Source organism: Xyrauchen texanus, chromosome 17, assembly GCF_025860055.1.
Source record: "Xyrauchen texanus isolate HMW12.3.18 chromosome 17, RBS_HiC_50CHRs, whole genome shotgun sequence".
NCBI classification, from domain to species: domain Eukaryota; kingdom Metazoa; phylum Chordata; class Actinopteri; order Cypriniformes; family Catostomidae; genus Xyrauchen; species Xyrauchen texanus.
Window position 1 is genome coordinate 22,248,843 of NC_068292.1, and position 19,233 is coordinate 22,268,075.

Sequence of the window (19,233 nt, forward strand, 5' to 3'; positions counted from 1 at the left end):
AAATTGAACATGGGCAATTTGTTTCAATTGTTTTCTCCAATTGTCTAGTCATACATTTCACATATAGGCGTATCTGGAATAGAAAAACGTTTTTAGTAGCCTACTTTTAAATGAAAAGCATAAAGATGCACTGCTCTTTATTCTGGCTTGGAAAGAGTTTATTGATTTAAGATGATAAAACCAAGGAAGCTCATTCTCCCATTCCAAATACACTCATTGAGAGCCCCCTCTCACATTCTATTGAGCTCTCACAGTCACAGGAATCAGTGTGTGTGTGTGTGGTTACAACAGTAGCAGCATTTCACATCTAATCAAATTCATTACTTAGTTTATAAAACTGGAATTTAATTAATTCTCGTATTCATCTTCTTAAGCAGTCTAGTTAATCAGATACTGTACAAGACTGGCACAAATATAACACATGGAAAGTCCTGTTCAATGTCATTGTCATTACTTCCTACGGCTCCTGGCTAGAGCTTTGGGGGCTGCAGGCTGATTGGACACGCTGAGAGAGGAAGTGAGAGAATAGGCCTGCAGGTCAACTCTCTGCTGCAGAATGCCAGTCAATAGAAACTCTGTGCTGACCATGGGCAATGACACACTCGCTGCCTTCTCACAAAGCGAACTATCCTGCTCACATGACACCCCACAGTGTGTTCCTGAACAGACAGAGGGAAACAGAGAGCGAAGGATGTTAATCAGTATTAAAAGGTTGATAGGAAGATATATAGCCAAAAGTGTGTGGACACTCAATTGAGCATTTCATTTCAAACACATGGGTAGAAAAAGGGAGTTGGTCCTCCCAAACAGCTGACACTCTTTCGGTAAGGCTTTCTGCTACACACAGCTGTGGGGATTTGCTCTCATTCAGGCACAAGAGCATCAGTGAGGTCAGACTGTGGTGCTGGGTGATGGGGTCTGGCTTGGAGTCAGCATTACAATTCATCCTAAAGTTGTTCACTGGGGTTCAGATCTGGGTTTTGTGCAGACCAGTCAAGTTGTTCACACCAGACTTGGCAAACCATCTCTTTCTGGACCCCGCTTTGTGCACAGTTACACTGTCATGCTGGAACAGAGTCCTCTCCAAGCTGTTGCCACAAAGTTTGAAGCACACAATTTCTATAGAATGTCATTGTATGTCAATTAGATTTGTCTTAAGGGCCAATACGGCTAGTTAGAAGGGATGTCCACATACTTTTGGCAATCAATGTATATATATATGCATTAAAAGTGTAGGAGAAAGAATGCATATGTTTTTGATTACCTTATGACCTGAGGGCATTTTAGCAAGAAAACGTGCTCCACAACAGATGATGATTTCTTTCATTTGAGATGGTTCTGGCATGACAGATGTCGTCACATGAATCTCATAACCCTATAAAAGCAAGGTTATAAGTGATTTGAAGGGTAGACTAATTTGAAGGCTTAAGAAGCAACGTATGAGAGAGTATGAGGGAGCATAGCACAAGCAGTCATACCTTTAAGATAGGCTGGCTTTGAGCTGTTTGGAGTGCCTTTTGTAGGCTGAAACTAAACTTCTTCTCCTGCTCGACATCCTTCAATAAATCTTCATCAGCAGAGAGGAAATGGCCGGATTTGCCACACTGAGGAATAAAGAGAGGGACTCTCTTTAATGTACCAGTTAGAGTTTCATAATTATACAGTTATCAATTATATCTACTATGTTAGATCTCCCAAACTGGCTTCTAAAATTGATGTGTCAAACTTCAATTCAGGTTACTTTAAAGTATGATCTAGTCATGGTTTCAATAGCTCAATTGCTATTTCATAAAATCCTTCATACGTTCACCCAAAAATGAAAATGATCTCATCATTTGCTCACCCTCATGCCATCCCAGATGTGTATGACTTTCTTTCTTCTGCAAAACACAAATTAAGATTTTTCAAAAAATATATCAACTCTGTTGGTCCTTCCAATGCAAGTGAATGGTGACCAGAAAATTGAAGGTCCAAAAATGACATAAAGAAGACTTAAAAGTAATCCATATGACTCCATTGGTTAAATCCATATCTTCTCAACAATATGATAGGTGTGGGTGAGAAATAAATCCTTTTTTACTGTAAATCTCCACCTTTGACCAGCCCCAACCAATAGGTGGCTGAATTTAAAAGTGTAGATTTATAGTTCAAAAAGAATTTACTGTAAAATTGATCTGTTTCTCACATGCATCAATCATCTCATTTCAGAAGATATGGATTTAACCACTGGAGTCTTGTGGATTAACTTTATGCTACCTTTTGGACCTTCAAAGTTCTGGTTACCATTCACTTGCACTGTGAGAACCAACAGAGCTGAGAAATTCTTTTAAAAATCTTTGTTTGCGTTATGCAGAATAAAGTCATAGACATCTGGGATGGCATGAGGGTGAGGAAATGATGAGAGACCTTTCACTTTTGGGTGAATTATCCCTTAATGTCTTCAATGAAGGTATGAAATATAAACCCCTGAAGGTCTGTGAATGACATAATGAAACAAATGATAGAAAAATATAAAACAGTTGATATAAAATCATTGATAATAAGTATAGAATCAATATATTTAAACTACTGTATATTCCACAATATTCAGATGTATAAAAATATACAAGAAGTTTGAGAGTCTAGGGAATCCGTCATGGAAAAGTGTGTCATGGAAGTAGGCGGTGCTACTGGACTCTGATTCTCAGATTGGTGGATCTTTCTTAAGGATCATGGGTAGTGTTTTAAAAAATAAAGGTGAAATGATGTGGACAGGTAGCTTTAACAGAATCATATACATTGGAGCGCATGGTAGGTCTGTCTTTAAAGGTTTTCAAACATAATTATCAGTTTCCCTATGGAAAATATTAATGGGATTTTTACTTCCACATCCAGACAGTTGCACTCTATAACACCAATCAGGGCAATTATTAAGCACTCACTCACCTTTTTAGCCAATCAGGAATCACAATAGGCACTCCTCTGGCAACAGCACAAAGAAACTTAACAGTGCGTCTAGCCTTATCAGTCACCAGATGAGTCATATCGTTCACCCCCTCGCCAGACTCCCACCCAACCGGGCAACTACGTTTTCCCCTTCCTCATCAGTCAGCCCAGTAAATAACACCTAAAAGGAGAAGGAGAGTGATTGGCGTAATCCACACTGATAAACCTGGCTACTGAATGTTTATGTCTACTTGTGTGTGACCTTGTGTATCTGACTGGCTACAGAGCATTGTAGTGTCTTGGGTGTGGGTGGAGGCATCTCATCTGTGTGTGCTAGTGTTTGCTGTTTTCTTACGACCTCTGCTGTTACTTTGGGGTATAGCAGGCTCTTCCTCTACTGCCTCTGCATCTTGTTCATGCTCATTGCTCATTCCATTGCTCATTCCAACTCCTTTCCCCCTGCCTTTTCCTGAGGTTTTGGCTAGGGTAATTTCCTCTACTTGTTCTAATAATTTCACCTCTTCCCCTTGTCCGTTGGTTCTTAGTTCCCAAGCTGTTAGAGGATCTTTCAGAACTTTCTGAACTGGAGTGAGATCGAGACTGGGGTATGCAACTACAGTACTGCTCGGTTTCCTCAACTTCACTAGCACTAGTATGGTTTTCCTCCTGCCAGACTGTCTGACACGGACTGGTTGCTCGTTAGTTGTCTCTCTCCCTCGCCCCCTGCCCATCCTTCGGCCCCTCTGGCTAGACTGCTCCTGTTGTGAGGATACAGACTGCTCCGAGTTCATTGAGGAGCTTGAATAGCGACGTGTCTGTCTGCCTGAGGCTTCACCACTGGGTACCTCTAGATCTGTCTTTTCCTCCTCCAATTTTTCATTCTCCGAATGGTTATTCTCTGTCTCTTTTTTCAGATTCCATCTCAAGCTTCATATTTTCTTGTCTCACTGCCTCTAATCTTTGTAAACACTCCTCATTGTCCATCTTGTCTTTTTGTTCCATCTCCCTCCTCTCTCTCTGAAGTGTTTCTTCCTCTTCCTTTTTAAGCGTTTGTCTTTCTACCTCTTCTCTTTCTCTCCTATCCATCTCCAACTTCTCCATCTTTTCTCTTTCCTTCAACTTTCGGTCTAAACAATCTTTTTCCTCTTGTTCTCTCTTTAATCTCTCTATTCTCTCATTTTCCTCTTTTTCTTTTTGGAAATTTTCCTCTTCTCTTTTTCTCCTTTTCCCCTCCAACCTTTCCTGCTCTTCTCTTTCCTTCAACTCTCTTTCCAAACAATAGTTTCCCTCCTTTTCCCTCTTTAACCAATCTATTCTCTCCATTTCTTCTTTCTCCATCCTGATTCTTTCATTCTCTTCTCTTTCTCTCCTCACCCTCTCCAATTTTTCCTTCAGCTCACTTTCTAACAGTTTGTTTTCCTCTTTTTCCCTCTTTTCTCTAGTTTTCCTCTTTGATTTTTTCCTCTTCTTCCCTTTTCAATCGTTCTAGCTCTTCTACCTCCTTTTGTTTTCTTTCTTTTTCTCGCTCTTTATGTTCTTTTTCCTTGCTCTTGCACTACAGTCTCTCCTTGGCCAAAATGTGATGATATTAGTTTTACAACATCTTTATATTAAAAGGAATAGTTCACAAGTCATTTTAGTAAAAATGTTCACATCCATTAAGCATTAATGAATACATAAGGGGTGCATGTGAACAAGGTTCTCTCACAGTGCTCATAAACGCACAACTGACATCAAGATTTTTACTAAAAAATGACTTACATTTTAGCTTGTTTCTTAACAAAACCTATCAAACTCCTTCAGAAGACTTGGAATGAGTCGTATGGACTACTTTTATGATAATTTTAGGTCCTTTTTTAAGCTTTATGTCAGCATGGAATCAAAACTGACTCTATTTATATTCTTAATGCATGTTACTGGTCTTATTTTGGACTATTCAACCATGCAATTTTTTTTTTACCTTAAACCATTGTATTAAAATGTCATAACTTGTTTTTCCGCTGATATGACTGACATATGTGAGACCACAGCCAATAGGCAAAATGTCGCAGTCAGTTTTAATCCCACCCCTTCACAAGGCTGGCATAGATATGGTGAAGACGTGTATTTCCCTCCCAAAACCCTGTTAAAAAACTGGCCCGCTGACTTCTGACAGTTGCTGTTGTGTTTGAGGCATTTCACACCTGATTACTTTCAATGAAAGCATCAGTCGGATGCAGAGAAAAAAGGTTGGAGTTTATTCGCAGACATTTTTCTAACAAATGTTGCGATGGACATCATGAGTAAGTGTTCTTTATATTTAGTGTATTGTGATTCAAAACCTTGAAATATTGTGATCTTTCACTCACTTGTTTCTCATTCATCTACACTGGAATTTCTTTTTGAGGGCACATTGTTTTTCTAATCCTATACAAATACACTGTGATATCCTTTTGTGTCAAACACATCATAAATTCTCAATGTAAATAATAATATTTTAATTAGGCCAAGAATATACAGTACATATACAGAGGGTTTTGGTCTCACCTGTCTCTGGGATGTGTTCATTTGTAAAAACCTTCAATGTTGCCACTTGTTCTCTTTATGTTACTCCCTCTGTCTCCTCCTCTTCTTCTGCAGAGTAGGAATCCTCAATCTGCTGATCCATCTTCCCCTCTAGCTAAAAGTTCAGGTGAGTGGATCGTTTCCACGGACATATATGACATAGATACCGTTTCCAAGGTAAATAAGGATATCTAAGCCATGTTTTATGCAACTCTTCATGTGTGTATCCATTATACACATAACCAACATCAATAGTATTGTCATTGATCAAATGAGTAACGACGCATTTGAGTGACAAACGCATTATATATATATATATATATATTAGAGAAGTTCAGCCTACTGTATATATTTTTTTTAATTATTATTATTTTTATCGATTAAGACATACAACAATGCTTAACGAGAAAGAGAGGTGAATGCATTTCAAGTTATCAGAAACATTTTTAAGTAAGTAATGCTTCACTTTATCGCGCAAGGACGTGCAGGTTTTGAGCAGTGTTTACATTTGTTTATGTATACTGTGCGTGATCATTGCATTTAACGAAAAAATGCTTACCGGAAACTATTGCAGAACACTTGGAAACTATTTCCTGAAAATTTAACCCCGCCCCCGAATACTACGTATTCGCTAGTCAAGCTGTCTGTCAGAGACTAAACTCACACTGAATTGGCTAAATTTGTCATTGCGGCCTGATTGGTCATGTGAAAAACATCAGTCTTCTTTTTAACAATGTTTTCCCCGCTCTCTGCGGAAGGGGGCTATGGTGCTTTGCACGTTGTTTTCATTTTGGCAAGACTACAAGGCTATTAACTGTGTCCTCCGTTAGAAATATATGAGACGCATTAATAATTAATATATCTATGACTTTCTTTTATGTTTAAGCCTGGTGAATCTTTTTTTTATCCTTGATATATTACAGAGTGAGGTTCAAAAGGCCACTTGAGAAAATGTTTCATTTCTACTGAGCATTTCCCTTTTTTTCCTGTTTTCTATTATGTATTTTTTTTATGATTAAAAATGATATATTTTCAGCATGACAATTTGAGAATTTCTTAGTATGTATTATGACAGCATGCACTCAAGTTGGCATGGACTCCACAAGTTTGAGCAAAATTATTTATTAGTTTGCTAGAAATATTGCAGCAGATTAAACATGTCTAATTCATTTTACATCATAAATTATTATTATAATTTTTAGATTATTATTTTTTTAAAGCATTGTTTATTTCTACTTTTAAATTAGACTTTTGAACCCCACTGTATATTTTATGAGAATTTACACAATAGCCTATATATTTAATTTAATCTTTCTTTCCTGTGATGGTTCACTATGCATGTATATTTTGCTGGTTTACTAATACATATTGTGCTGCATTATATTTGACTATAAATCATGTATATTCACTAGGGCAAATTCCTCAAAAACTCAAACTTTCTTTAAACTCCAGTTTCACCTGCTTAAACACACCAAATACCACAGTAAAAGGCTTGATTTTAACTAAATGTTAATTTTTATTTTGGTTTTCTCCAGAGGCTCAGTTTTTACCTACAGGAAATCAAACAATATGCAAGGGATATTAAAAACATTTAAATAAATCTTAAAAAAATGCAGTAACACTTAAAATTATTATGCTCAAATATGGGATATAATTTATAGCATAATAACGAGTCAATTAATTTAATATTTGCACTAACAATCATTTCAACATGCTAAATCCAACAATTCCTTGTCCTTCAATCTTCATAATAAAGCACTTTACTGTTTTGCCCTTTTCATTCATCAAATGAATTCCTCCTATAGACGTTGGCTGGTGTCCAAGTAAGGTTAAGATTCAATTACACTGTTATTCTGAACCTTGTCTTTCTTTTAGACCTTTTCTTTCACAAAACATACATTTCTCTTTAAAAGCTTTGTCAAAATACTGAAATCAGACACAAAGAGTTCGTCGAAGTGCCGTTATTTCACAGAGTTTCCCTGTTCTAGTGCAATAGTAACAAACAGAAAAATGAAAGAAAAATGTGATGTAGACTTCCTCTCTGACCACACCACCTATCTGGTTTACATCAATGGTTCTCACTCAAATACAGCTTCCTTCAAACCTTTGTGTCCTTACGCAATATCTGCCTGACCCGTTCAAATATAAAACTACAAATTTCACTCTGCCTTTGAGTAATTGGATGTTTTAACACTTTATTCTTGCCTATTGTGTACAGAGAGGAACATAAGACTGGTAAAAAAATAAAACCTCCAATAAAAAAGTGAGTGAATTTGAATCATAAACACTCACATGTTATCCATCCATTCAATGTTAAAGAACATGCTTTCTGCATACCTCTGGTTCTTTTGGCCTCATTTGTCTAGTGCTAATTTCTACTTCATCTGATTGAGACTTCCAAATGTTTTGCTACATTTATCCAGACTTGAACACACTACCTCTTCCCCAAACACCACCATGTTCCCTTCTCTCCACCCCCTTTGTTTCCTTCTTAAGCATCGTCTTCTGCCTCTTCCTCAAACTCCCCCTCTTCCTCAGCCGTTGCATCCTGATACTGCTGGTACTCGGACACCAGGTCATTCATGTTACTCTCTGCCTCAGTGAACTCCATCTCATCCATACCCTCTCCTGTGTACCAGTGCAGGAAAGCCTTACGCCTGAACATAGCTGTGAACTGCTCAGAAATACGCTTGAACAGTTCCTGGATGGCTGTGCTGTTCCCAATGAAAGTGACGGCCATTTTGAGACCCCTAGGGGGAATGTCGCATACAGCGGTTTTGACGTTGTTGGGTATCCATTCCACAAAGTAGCTGCTGTTCTTGTTCTGGACGTTCAGCATCTGCTCGTCTACCTCCTTCATGGACATGCGGCCACGGAACACAGCGGCAACGGTCAGGTAGCGGCCATGTCTTGGATCGCAGGCAGCCATCATGTTCTTTGCATCGAACACTTGCTGTGTGAGCTCAGGCACAGTGAGGGCACGGTACTGCTGGCTGCCTCTGCTGGTTAGAGGGGCAAAGCCGGGCATGAAGAAGTGCAGACGGGGGAAGGGCACCATGTTAACAGCTAATTTGCGCAGGTCAGCATTTAGCTGGCCGGGGAAGCGCAAACAGGTGGTAACACCACTCATGGTGGCAGAGACCAGATGGTTGAGGTCGCCATATGTGGGTGTGGTAAGTTTGAGTGTGCGGAAGCAGATGTCATATAAGGCTTCATTGTCTATGCAGTAGGTCTCATCTGTGTTCTCAACCAGCTGATGGACTGACAGCGTGGCATTGTAAGGCTCCACAACAGTGTCAGAAACTTTTGGCGAAGGCACCACACTGAAGGTGTTCATGATGCGGTCTGGGTACTCTTCACGGATTTTGCTGATGAGGAGGGTGCCCATACCTGACCCGGTGCCCCCGCCCAGGGAGTGAGTGAGCTGGAAACCCTGTAGGCAGTCACAGCTCTCAGACTCCTTACGAACCACATCCAGAACTGAATCCACAAGTTCTGCTCCTTCTGTGTAGTGGCCCTTGGCCCAGTTATTACCAGCCCCACTCTGTCCTGTGGGGTGACAGGAAGGAAGCACAGACATTAAACTGTACAGTGGAAGATGAGGGATTTCACATTTGTTATCTGCAGTATATGCATTTGTTTGTTTTTTTTTTTTTTTTTTTTTAATTAGCTATTTTCATAAATAAATACCCATATGACTTTCTTCTTTCCATGGAACACAAAAAGAGATGTACTAATCTCAAACTTATTATCTGACCATCACATTCCAACTCAAAATTTCCTTTTACAAGTCACTCACCAAACACAAAGTTGTCTGGTCTGAAGATCTGCCCAAAAGGTCCTGACCGCACAGAGTCCATAGTGCCGGGCTCCAGATCCACAAGAATAGCTCTTGGCACATATTTACCTCCTCCATGAGAGTAAGAGAGAGACAAAGGGAGAAAGAAAGAAGCAAACCAGCTAAATACACATACAGTACAAATTAGATGTACAAGGCAAAATACAAGTGAACATCTTCACTAGGCACATGCAGGTTTAGGGCTTTGAAAAATCAAGTACCTGTGGCTTCATTGTAGTAGACACTGATTCTGTCCAGCTGCAGGTCACTGTCTCCGTGATACGTTCCTGTTGGGTCTATCCCATGCTCATCACTAATCACCTCCCAGAACTGAAAACAACAAAAAGCAATGAAGACATTTTCCACTTAGATTTACATGCTGATATAACACTTAAATTCTATTCAGTGTTATTCAGTAAATTATTTTATAATGCATTTTGAGAAAAATTGTAAACTAATCTACCTCTAGTGTGTTTTTCTGGATGAATAGCATGAGTTTAGACTGAGTTTTAGCTCAGAGGGAGGCTTTAATCTGAAGCAAAAAGCTTCCCCTTATATGGGCGTTTAATCATTAATTCTGTGTTACTGTCCAAGTGACCTTAATCTGAAAGATCCAGAGAGAGGGGGGATGAGATGGGCATAACAAGGGAGTAAGCAAATAAATGGACAATGAATATATATTGTTCTTGGGAATTAAGCTATTGGAAATAATTGTTTTGAAATAATTAGGCCAATAAAGGCTCTGACTTACAAAGCCCTTTTACTGTGACCCTCTTCTGAAACTCAAGCCTATCATAACCTGTAACTCAATGCAACCTACATTTCTGTTGTGTCATCACATAAGTTAATCTTAAAATACCATGTTGATGTAATTATTGACCTTTTTAACAATAAGATGATGTGACGAGGAGGAGAGTGTGGCCAGGCCTTGAGGGTGCACGGCCAGCGCTGAATCAGATGATCAGCAGGAGACCGAGATAAAGGGGGGCCGGAGATGCCAGTTCGAGAGAGAGAGACGCATGCGGCCGCACTGCATGTGTGTGTGTGTTTGTTTATGTTTGTTTTATGTGGAGTTTACATTAAAAGTTACGTTGACTGTTCAGCAGGTTCCCGCCTCCTCCTTGCCCGACCTTTATCTGTTACTGTGGTACCGAAACCCGGGAGGGAGGAGGGATATGTTGTCGCGGAGTCCTCACCGCTGCCATTCGCCAGGGGAGCAACCACGGCCATCTGCCTGGGGATGGAGGAGCCACTGCCGGCCGCCAAGTGCCTGAGGAGCTACTGCCCTCCGCCGAGAATGGGAGAAGTGATTCCGTCCGGCAGGGGTCTGAGGGTTCGCTGCCATCTGCCGGAGGAGGACCGGGTCCTTTCCCTCTCCCCACTCCTCCCCTCGTCTCTCCACCAGGTTCCCAGGAGGCAGGGTGGACCATGACTGACAGAACAGCCGGAAGGGCAGCATCTCCCCTCCGGGGAGGTGGGGGGATTAAGTCAGTCTGGTGGCACCCCGGCCTGAATCGGGCGGGGGAGGATTACGATGAGGAGGTGGGCGTGGCTGGGCCGTGACGGTGCAAGGCCAGCACTGAATGAGATGATCAGCAGGAGAATGAGATAAAGGTGGCCGGAGACCAGTTTGGGAGAGGGAGAGAGAGTTTGTTTTATGCTGAGTTTTACCATTAAACTTTACGTTGATTATTCAGCCGTTTCCCGCCTCCTCACCCAACCTTTAACTGTTACATATGATTATCCCATGATCACTTCTGAATGAGTTTAATTCCACCAATTGTTCAATCCACTGAATCAATTTAATATAATGAATATGTAATTCATTCCTCAATTAATCATATTTCATTTATATTTATACCATGCAGGCCATGAACAGCAGCTGTTAGATTCAGTAAATCCACACATACCATTAACTCCCTGACCTCAGCTGAGAAGCAGACACTGAAGAGCTAGAATTTGTAAGGCATGTCAAAGTCTTATAAAAGAAGATTTAACCCAGTTACTGATGGCACAAAAGACATGCAACATCTCATGGGCAATCTTTAAAAAAAATGTAATCTTTAATGGGGTCACTGGGTGTGAACTACAGTATGTTCTTTTTGTTGGCTTTAATCCCTTTGTTGATGTGGTACTGTGTCAGATTTATTGGATTATTAATGGAATATTTAAACGGAATATAACGGGCAAAACTGTATCTTTTGTTAGAATAACTGCATCCAGTAAAAAGGGGCCAACTTGAAAGCAAATTAAACAGTGATTCAATACATAGGAACAGTAACACAAGGTGATTTAACGGATTAAAAGAAGACTTCACAACGACACAATAATAGGCTACTTTAATTATTATTTTCAGATAATATTCCCGAAAAACGATTTTTCCCGATTTTTCGTTGTCGTTCTTAATCGCCCCACCCTTTCCCGTGCTCCGCTTGATTAGTCCATCACAGCGCTCCATATCTGCACATCGTCAAAAGAGTTTAATATAATAATAAAGGTAGAAAACACTTGAAAAATTATAATAAAAAAATAATTCCATACGATAATATCGCTGTTATTGTATGTAATATTCAAATCAGTGCCACGTGTCATAGCTCGCGCGCTGGTCATTGATGGGCTTGACAGCTGTTTAAAGGGCTCGTGACAGTGATAACTGGTGGCACGGTAATAATTATTGTGCGCGCGGCTGCTTAGATCAAACCCGCCACACCCGGAGCATTGCAAAGAATGGGAGAAAGAAAGACGACAAACCCCCCTCTACTCCGTCAATCCATTCAGCCATCGTACTCTGATTTATAGACTAAGAGATTTCTGAGAATGCGGAATTTGAGCGTCATTCATTCGAAGACAGAGCAATTGTTCTATTAAGAAACAGAACAGGAGATTTCCCGGGGCGTGAATAAAGGGGCTCAGCTCAGATGAGGCATGCAAAATGAGAACAAGGTTACAGTAGACTAAAAAAAAAGATTTCAGTAAATTGAGAATTAATGGAGCTATAAAAAATGTCATAAAACTGTCCAACATGTTGCTATCATGTAATAAATTATTAATTGTGCAGGTCTAAATACATTTAAAGTGCGTGCTGTGTAATATTATTAACACTAATTTGGCGAGAAAAATAAAATAAAATTAAGACCAAAACATTGTATTTTAGATTTTCTCAAAGTAAAAGCCTATTATAAGTCTTGTCAAAGCACTGGCGTCCTATACATACAGGGGCTTCATTGTTGCATTCTGAGACCCTTCTACAGTTCTTTTAGACTTATGCCAAATCCAAATTACTTGCTTTATCTGAAAAAATTAATAAAAGATTCTTACCTTAGCACCAATTTGGTTTCCGCACTGCCCGGCCTGGATATGAACAATCTCCCTCATTGTTAGAAATTGTGCGAGAAGTTCTCAAACAAATGTGCAATGTAACGGCGTGGCTCAGCAATAATTTGGAAAAGCCTGACAAAGGCTTTATATTCCAGGACTGTCTCCAGAACGAGGCTGGAATAGTAATGGGCGGGGTTTGCACGCACTGATGGATGTTGAGAAACCTGATTGGTGCTAGACACATTCACTGATGGGTATCGGAAATACATAGGGAGTGCCAACATGGATTGTGTGTAAATAAATAAAAATAAAGAGATATTATTATTTTTCTGTCTCGTTTTCTCGTGATCTCGACATAATTAAGGTTGTTATCTCGTGATCATGACTTAATTTTCTCGTGATCTCGGCATAACAAAAAGTTGTTTTCTCGTGATCTCGACATAACAAAAAGTTGTTTTCTCGTGATCTCGACATAACAAAAAGTTGTTTTCTCGTGATCATGACTTAATTTTCGAGATCTCGACGTCTCTCTGTCATTGACAACTTCCAGATTAGTGTCAGACACTTTAGAAGAAGACTATCACGTCTACAACTTTTTCGTAGAAAATACAGTGAACGTTTGGAAAGTTTGGTCAATTTCATTGCCAGCCAACTTGAGGGACCGGGACGTCTGCATGACTGCGGTCAAGCCAGCCGCGATTTAGATCCGAGTGCGCGCATATTGCAGTTATAACGGTACTTTGCGGAAAGCACATATAGACGTGCTTCTTGACTCCTGTTGAGTGCAGAAGAAAGCGATGAAAAGCGTTTATTAAGTGTTTGTGACGTGCTGCCTGGTGTTTATTAATATGTTTGATTTAGCCTATGTGAAAGGTGACTGGTTAGAATACTCTTGGATAGGGCAGGTGAATATTTTATAACCAAAGTGTAATGAATTAACATAACTTTACATTTACATATAATAAATTGTACTTTTCTGCCAAAGATCTCTCATTGTCCTTCATACCTTGTAATAAACTTTTAATTGTAAATCCTGTAGCTCAATTAAAAACTGTATAGAAAATTAAAGGCAAAAACAACTTTTTGTTATGTTAAGATCACGAGAAAACAACTTTTTGTTATGTCGAGATCACGAGAAAACAACTTTTTGTTATGTCGAGATCACGAGAAAACGTATCGGTTACCTAACGTAACCTCGGTTCTCTCTAGATGAGGGAACGAGTATTGCGTAAGCTAGCTTACGCTACGGAAAGAAATTCATCTTTTCTGAGATATTGAAGCCAAAAAATTATCCTTAATTTTTGTATCCATTGTCAACGCAGTGCGGCAGCTGCAGACCTTGAGCGGGCTAGCTAGCGAGCTCATAGGTTGCTCTGCGGCAACTGCTGCAGCCTATAGACGAGCTTGGGCTGAACTCGCATCCAATGAGAGGCGTCCGCGCTCACTGCAACAAAGCCCGCCAAAATGGGCGTGACTAGAGTGCATATAAGCGTAGTTCGTAGGCTGGAACCCTGGTTTTCATTGACTGAAGCGAAAAGTCGCCGTGGCGCGAAGCACGGCCGGCTACGCAATACTCGTTCCCTCATCTAGAGAGAACCGAGGTTACGTTAGGTAACCGATACGTTCTCTTACTAGAGGTTCTCTCGTATTACGTAAGCTAGCTTACGCTACGGGAACCCATTGTCAACGCCGTCGCGCTCAAGCATCCACTGTATGAGCCCCAGGGAATTAAGGGGGACCCGGGGAGCCCTTATGAGTGGGGAAATAATATTTGGCCGGCAAGAATGCGGGTCATTGATTGTGTAATACATAAGCACATAGTGGGAAGGGAACAACAGAGTGGCGGTGCCGGTCTGTGTGGAATGTGTCCCATCAGTGCAGCTCACCAGGGGAGCTGTAGCGTATTAAACCGCTAGTAGTTTTGCCTGCAGAGCGGGCACTTCCATATTGTAAAATCTGACAAAGGTGGAGGGGAAGTCCATCCGCTGCCACACATATGTCGTGAATGGAAATCCCGCTGGACCATGCCCACGAGGATGCCATGCCTCTAGTTGAGTGAGCCCTAATGCCCAACGGGCATGGCAGGTCTTTTGACACGTATGCAGCAGCAATAGCGTCCACTATCCATCTAGATAGTGTCTGTTTCGAGGCGGCGAGACCTTTGGTGCGCCCTCGAGCGAAACGAAAAGCTGCTCAGAGCGTCTGAAAGCGGCGGAGCGCGCAGTATACAATCTCAGTGCTCTGACCGGGCAAAGGAGATTGGCGTCGCGTTCAGCTATCGGTGCTGGCAGCGCCGATAGGAAATGGCCTGTGCTCTGAAAGGAGTACCGATCACCTTGGAAACATAGCCGTGTCTAGGCTTTAAAATGACCTTGGAGTCACTTGGTCCAAACTCAAGACACGCAGCGCTGACAGACAGCGCGTGAAGGTCTCCCACACGTTTGACTGATGACAGGGCAGTCAGAAAAACGGTTTTGAGTGAAAGGTATTTCAAATCCACGGATTGAAGTGGTTCGAAAGGGGGCTTTCATAGTTTCGAGAACTATAGAAAGATCCCAGATAGGAACCGATGGGGGCGCGGGGGTTCATCCTTCTAGCTCCCCTGAGGAAGCGGATGACCAGCTCGTTTTTACCCCATGACTGGCCGTGCAGGGGTTCAGCGAACGCTGCAACGGCCGCCACATACACTTTGGCGTGGATGGGGATCTGCCCTTATCCAGCAGCTCTTGTAGAAATACTGAGCAGCGACGACACCCCACATGTCCGCGGGTCCAGGTCTCGGTCGGTGCACCATTTTGAGAACACAGACCATTTTGACGCATAGAGTCTTCTCATGGAAGGGGCTCTAGCGTGTATGATGGTGTTTATTACTCCTTCTGGCAGAGCGACGGGTAGTCGTTGATCACCCACGCATGCAGCCCAGCGCTCTGGGTGGGGATGCCAGATTGTGCCGCGAGCTTGAGAGAGGAAATCTGCTCTCACTGGGATGGGCCACGGCGCTGTCAGTGACAGCTGCGTAAGCTCCGGGAACCATGTCTGATTCTCCCAACGCGGGGCTATGAGGAGCACCAAGTGACGCGTTTCCCTGATCCTCTGCATTACCTGTGGCAATAGCGAGACGGGAGGGAAGGCGTAAGCGGGCGTCTGGGCCAGTCCTGGGCCAGCGCGTCCTCGCTTCGAGAAACATATTGGGCAGTGAGAGTTCTCTTTGGACGCAAAGAGGTCTATCTCCGCTCTGCCGAATAGGTGCCATAACGTCTGGACTGTTTGAGCGTGCAGGGACCATTCCCCTGGGGAATATTGTCTCTGGACAGTCTGTCCGGGCAGTCGTTCAGGTGGCCTGGCACGTGCGTCGCCCTCAGCGAGCGCAGGTGGCACTGGGACCAACTCAGTATGCGTTTCGTCAGATGGAAGAGGTTCCTGGATCTGACACCGCCCTGACGGTTTAGGTAGGATACCACAGATCTGTTGTCCGAACGGACCAGGACGTGGTGACCTTGAATGACCGGGAGAAAGCGCACGAGCGCGTACTCGACCGCGTACTCGACCGCGTACTCGACCGCTATCATTTCCAGACAATTTATGTGAAGGAGCTTTTCCTGAACTGACCATAGGCCGAAAACCGGAGAGCCCTCGCAGACCGCGGCCCAACCCGTGTTGGACGCGTCTGTCGAGATGACTTTTCGGCGAGATACAACACCCATTGTCACTCCCCGCTGATACCATTCGGCCACTGTCCAGGGCTGCAGAGCTGAAATACAGGTCTGAGTCACCTTGATGGGCTGGCGGCCTGTGGCCCAAGCCCGGCGAGACGCGCGGGTGTTTAGCCAATGCTGAAGCGGCGCATGTGCAGTAAACCCAGCTGAAGTACTGCTGCGGCTGAGGCCATGTAGCCTAGCACTCTCTGAAATTTCTTCAGAGGTGTGAGGCTGTTCATCTGAAATGACGCGGCTAGTCGCTGCACACGGCGCGCAGCTGTGTAGATAAGCGAGCCGTCATTGCCACTGAGTCTAGTTCTATTCCAAGGAAGGAAATTGCCTTACTGGGCTGTAGTGAGCTCTTGGTCCAATTGACTGCAAGGCCCAAACTGTTCAGATGACTGAGGAGAACTGTCCTGTGAGACAGAAGCTCCGTATGTGATTGTGCCAAAATCAGCCAATCGTCCAAATAGTTCAGAATTCGCAAACCCTGACTCCGCAGGGGTGCGAGCGCCAGCGTCCATGCACTTCGTGAAAGTACGGGGTGTTAAGGACAGGCCGAGCGGAAGGACGGTGTATTGATAAACCTGGCCGTCGAGCGAATCTCAAGAATGGCCTGTGACGGGATTTATCTGAATCTGAAAGTATGCATTTTTCAGATCGAGAGAAATAAACCAGTCCCCTGGCGCACATGCGCGAGGAGTTTGCTGGTTGTAAGCATTTTGAACGGTCTTTTGCAAGCGCTTTGTTCAAAACCCTGAGATCTAATATTGGTCTGAGGCCGCCGTCTTTCTTGGGGACAAGAAAATAACGGCTGCAAAACCCCGACTTCGCTCAGGGAGGCGGCACTCTCTCTATGGCCCTTTTGCACAGAAGGTTTGCTATTTCTGAACGAAGCATGCACGCTGCTTCCGTGTTCAAAGTAGTTTCGAGCCGCGCTCTGAAGCAAGGAGGACGGCGATCGAACTGTAGCAAATAGCCCTGTTTTATTGTGCTTAACACCCATTCGGATATCCCTGGAATATCTTCCCACGCTTTGAAGCGCAATGTTAGAGGGTGAATGGCCAAATCGCTCTGATTGCCGCACACAGCAGCTGAACAGAATGTGTGAGCGCTTACTGTGCTTATGCTGGACTGCTCGCAGACAGCATGGACAGGCTGTTCTGTGAGTGACTTCCGATTGAGGTGAATGGGGAAAGAGTCACGTCTGTTAAGTGATGCGCAAGCATAGCCACGGGCACGGGACTTACATACAGAGAAGTGTTTGCTGGCCGTGTGACAGAGCGGGCAGAGAATGGGCGCGCGCACATATTCGTGAGCGCATTTATTGACTAACACTCGAGTGGTTCGTAACCGCTTTTGAGTGTGCTCTGATGGGGACACGGAACGTGTAATGCTTGTGTGTAGAGGTGAACACTAGATTGTGGGCACATTTTCTACACATAAGGCTGGTCGTGTGACAGAGCGGCCAGAGAATGGGCGCGCGCACGGATTCGTGGGTGCGTTTATTAACCCTAACACTCGAGCGGTCGTAACCGCTTTATGTGAGTGTGCTCTGATAGGGACACGGGACGTGTAATGCTTGTGTGTAGGGGTGAACACTGAATTGTGGGCACATTTTCTACACATAAGGCTTTATTTTGGGTCGCCGTGGAAACGGCATTTGAGTGCAGGCAAGCGGGTAATATCACCGGCTTGTTGGCTGCTGAATCCACCACTGCAGTAGCCTGAGAGAAGGGGACTGACAGGGGCGTACGGGACTTACATACAGCTGGCCGTGTGACAGAGCGGACAGAGGAGGAGCGCGCGACGGGCTCGTGGGCGCGTTTATTAACTCTAACACTCGAGCGGGTCGTAACCGCTTATGTGAGTGTGCTCTGATAGGGACACGGGATGTGTAATGCTTGTGTGTAGGGGTGAGCACTGGATTGTGGGCACATTTTCTACACATAAGGCATGTTTACTCTTTAAAAGATTTCTTTGGGCGCCGTGAAAACGGCGTTTGAGTGCAGGCAAGCGGGTAATATCACCGGCTTGTTGGCTGCTGAATCCACCACTGCAGTAGCCTGAGAGAAGGGGACTGACAGGGGGCGAAGCTTTGACGGTGGTCCGGCCGTGGCGGGACTGAGCCGTCGTTTTCTCAACAACGCTAGGAGGACTTCGGTTGCTCAGGTTTCAGTACAATCTTAGGCCGAGGCCCGCAGGGGGGCGGCGGTCTGCGGCGGCTGTCTGAGCGCGATCGAGGGCGGCCGCCCTGTCGACGCTGAGAAGTCTGGCTTGTTGAGCTGGGCGCTGTGAAGAGGCTTGTGCAGGAGGCTGGTCACGTGGGCGGCCTGCAGAGGAGCTAGAAAGAGATTCATGGCTTGGGCTTCGAGAAACGGTCAACAATGCCACTCACCGCGGAACCGAAGAGACCGGACAGAGAGAGCGGCGCGTAGTGCGTTCAGCTTCTCCCAAGTCGGCTAGTCAGATCTGAAACAGCCTCTGTCAGTAAGATGGCCATGGAATGCAGAGCAGATGCGGCTTGGCCGGCGGCGGTATAGGCGCGGCCAACACAGGCGGAAGTAGTTCTGCAGGCCTTAGACGGGAGCACCAGCTTAGACCGCCATCTCGCGGAGGGCGGGCAAAGGTGCGGCGTGGAGTCTGTTGGGAGCCTGCTCAGGGGGCGGTGACCACTCGGGCCCGAGGCGGTCGACGGCCTGTGTGAGGAGGCGCGTTAGTTCCCCTCGACTCGGCGCGGGTCCTGCTGGATTCCTGGGCCGAGGAGGAGGCGTGTGAGCCTGACCACTCCTCGCTGTCCGAAGCCATGATGGAACAGCCATAATCCTCCGCTTCTTCGTCCGAGATGGCAGCAGAGCAGCCGCTCGGCGGCAACTGCGCGTCCCGGGTGGGCGGGGAGGGTGAAGGCGA

General features: G+C 44.0%; 1 protein-coding gene and 1 long non-coding RNA gene across 3 annotated transcripts; both read right to left on the reverse strand.

The window, feature by feature from the left end:
• Positions 1 to 152: 152 nt before the first annotated feature.
• On the reverse strand, positions 153 to 6,016 carry LOC127657900 (uncharacterized). Of its 2 annotated transcripts, XR_007972333.1 has the most exons (5): positions 5,452 to 6,016; positions 2,926 to 3,106; positions 1,479 to 1,604; positions 1,265 to 1,375; positions 153 to 659 (listed from the first exon to the last, which is right to left on the reverse strand). It is a non-coding gene; the product is annotated as an uncharacterized LOC127657900 (long non-coding RNA). The 2 variants fall into 2 exon arrangements; XR_007972332.1 differs by lacking the exon at positions 5,452 to 6,016 and having other exon boundaries at positions 2,926 to 3,339.
• A 980-nt stretch (positions 6,017 to 6,996) lies between these two features.
• On the reverse strand, positions 6,997 to 12,760 carry tubb5 (tubulin, beta 5). Its single transcript, XM_052146871.1, has 4 exons — positions 12,626 to 12,760; positions 9,529 to 9,637; positions 9,269 to 9,379; positions 6,997 to 9,018 (listed from the first exon to the last, which is right to left on the reverse strand). Exons 1-4 carry the CDS (start codon positions 12,680 to 12,682, stop codon positions 7,961 to 7,963), a joined length of 1,335 nt encoding a protein of 444 aa, XP_052002831.1. The 5' UTR covers positions 12,683 to 12,760; the 3' UTR covers positions 6,997 to 7,960.
• Positions 12,761 to 19,233: the final 6,473 nt, after the last annotated feature.

Coding starts and splice junctions, on each gene's coding strand:
- tubb5 (XM_052146871.1), bottom strand. CDS start 12,682: ATGAGGGAGATTGTTCATATCCAGGCCGGGCAGTGCGGAAACCAAATT. Junction 9,638..12,625: donor GAAACCAAATTGGTGCTAAG/GTAAGAATCTTT, acceptor TGTTGTTTTCAG/TTCTGGGAGGTGATTAGTGA. Junction 9,380..9,528: donor CTACTACAATGAAGCCACAG/GTACTTGATTTT, acceptor ACTCTCATGGAG/GAGGTAAATATGTGCCAAGA.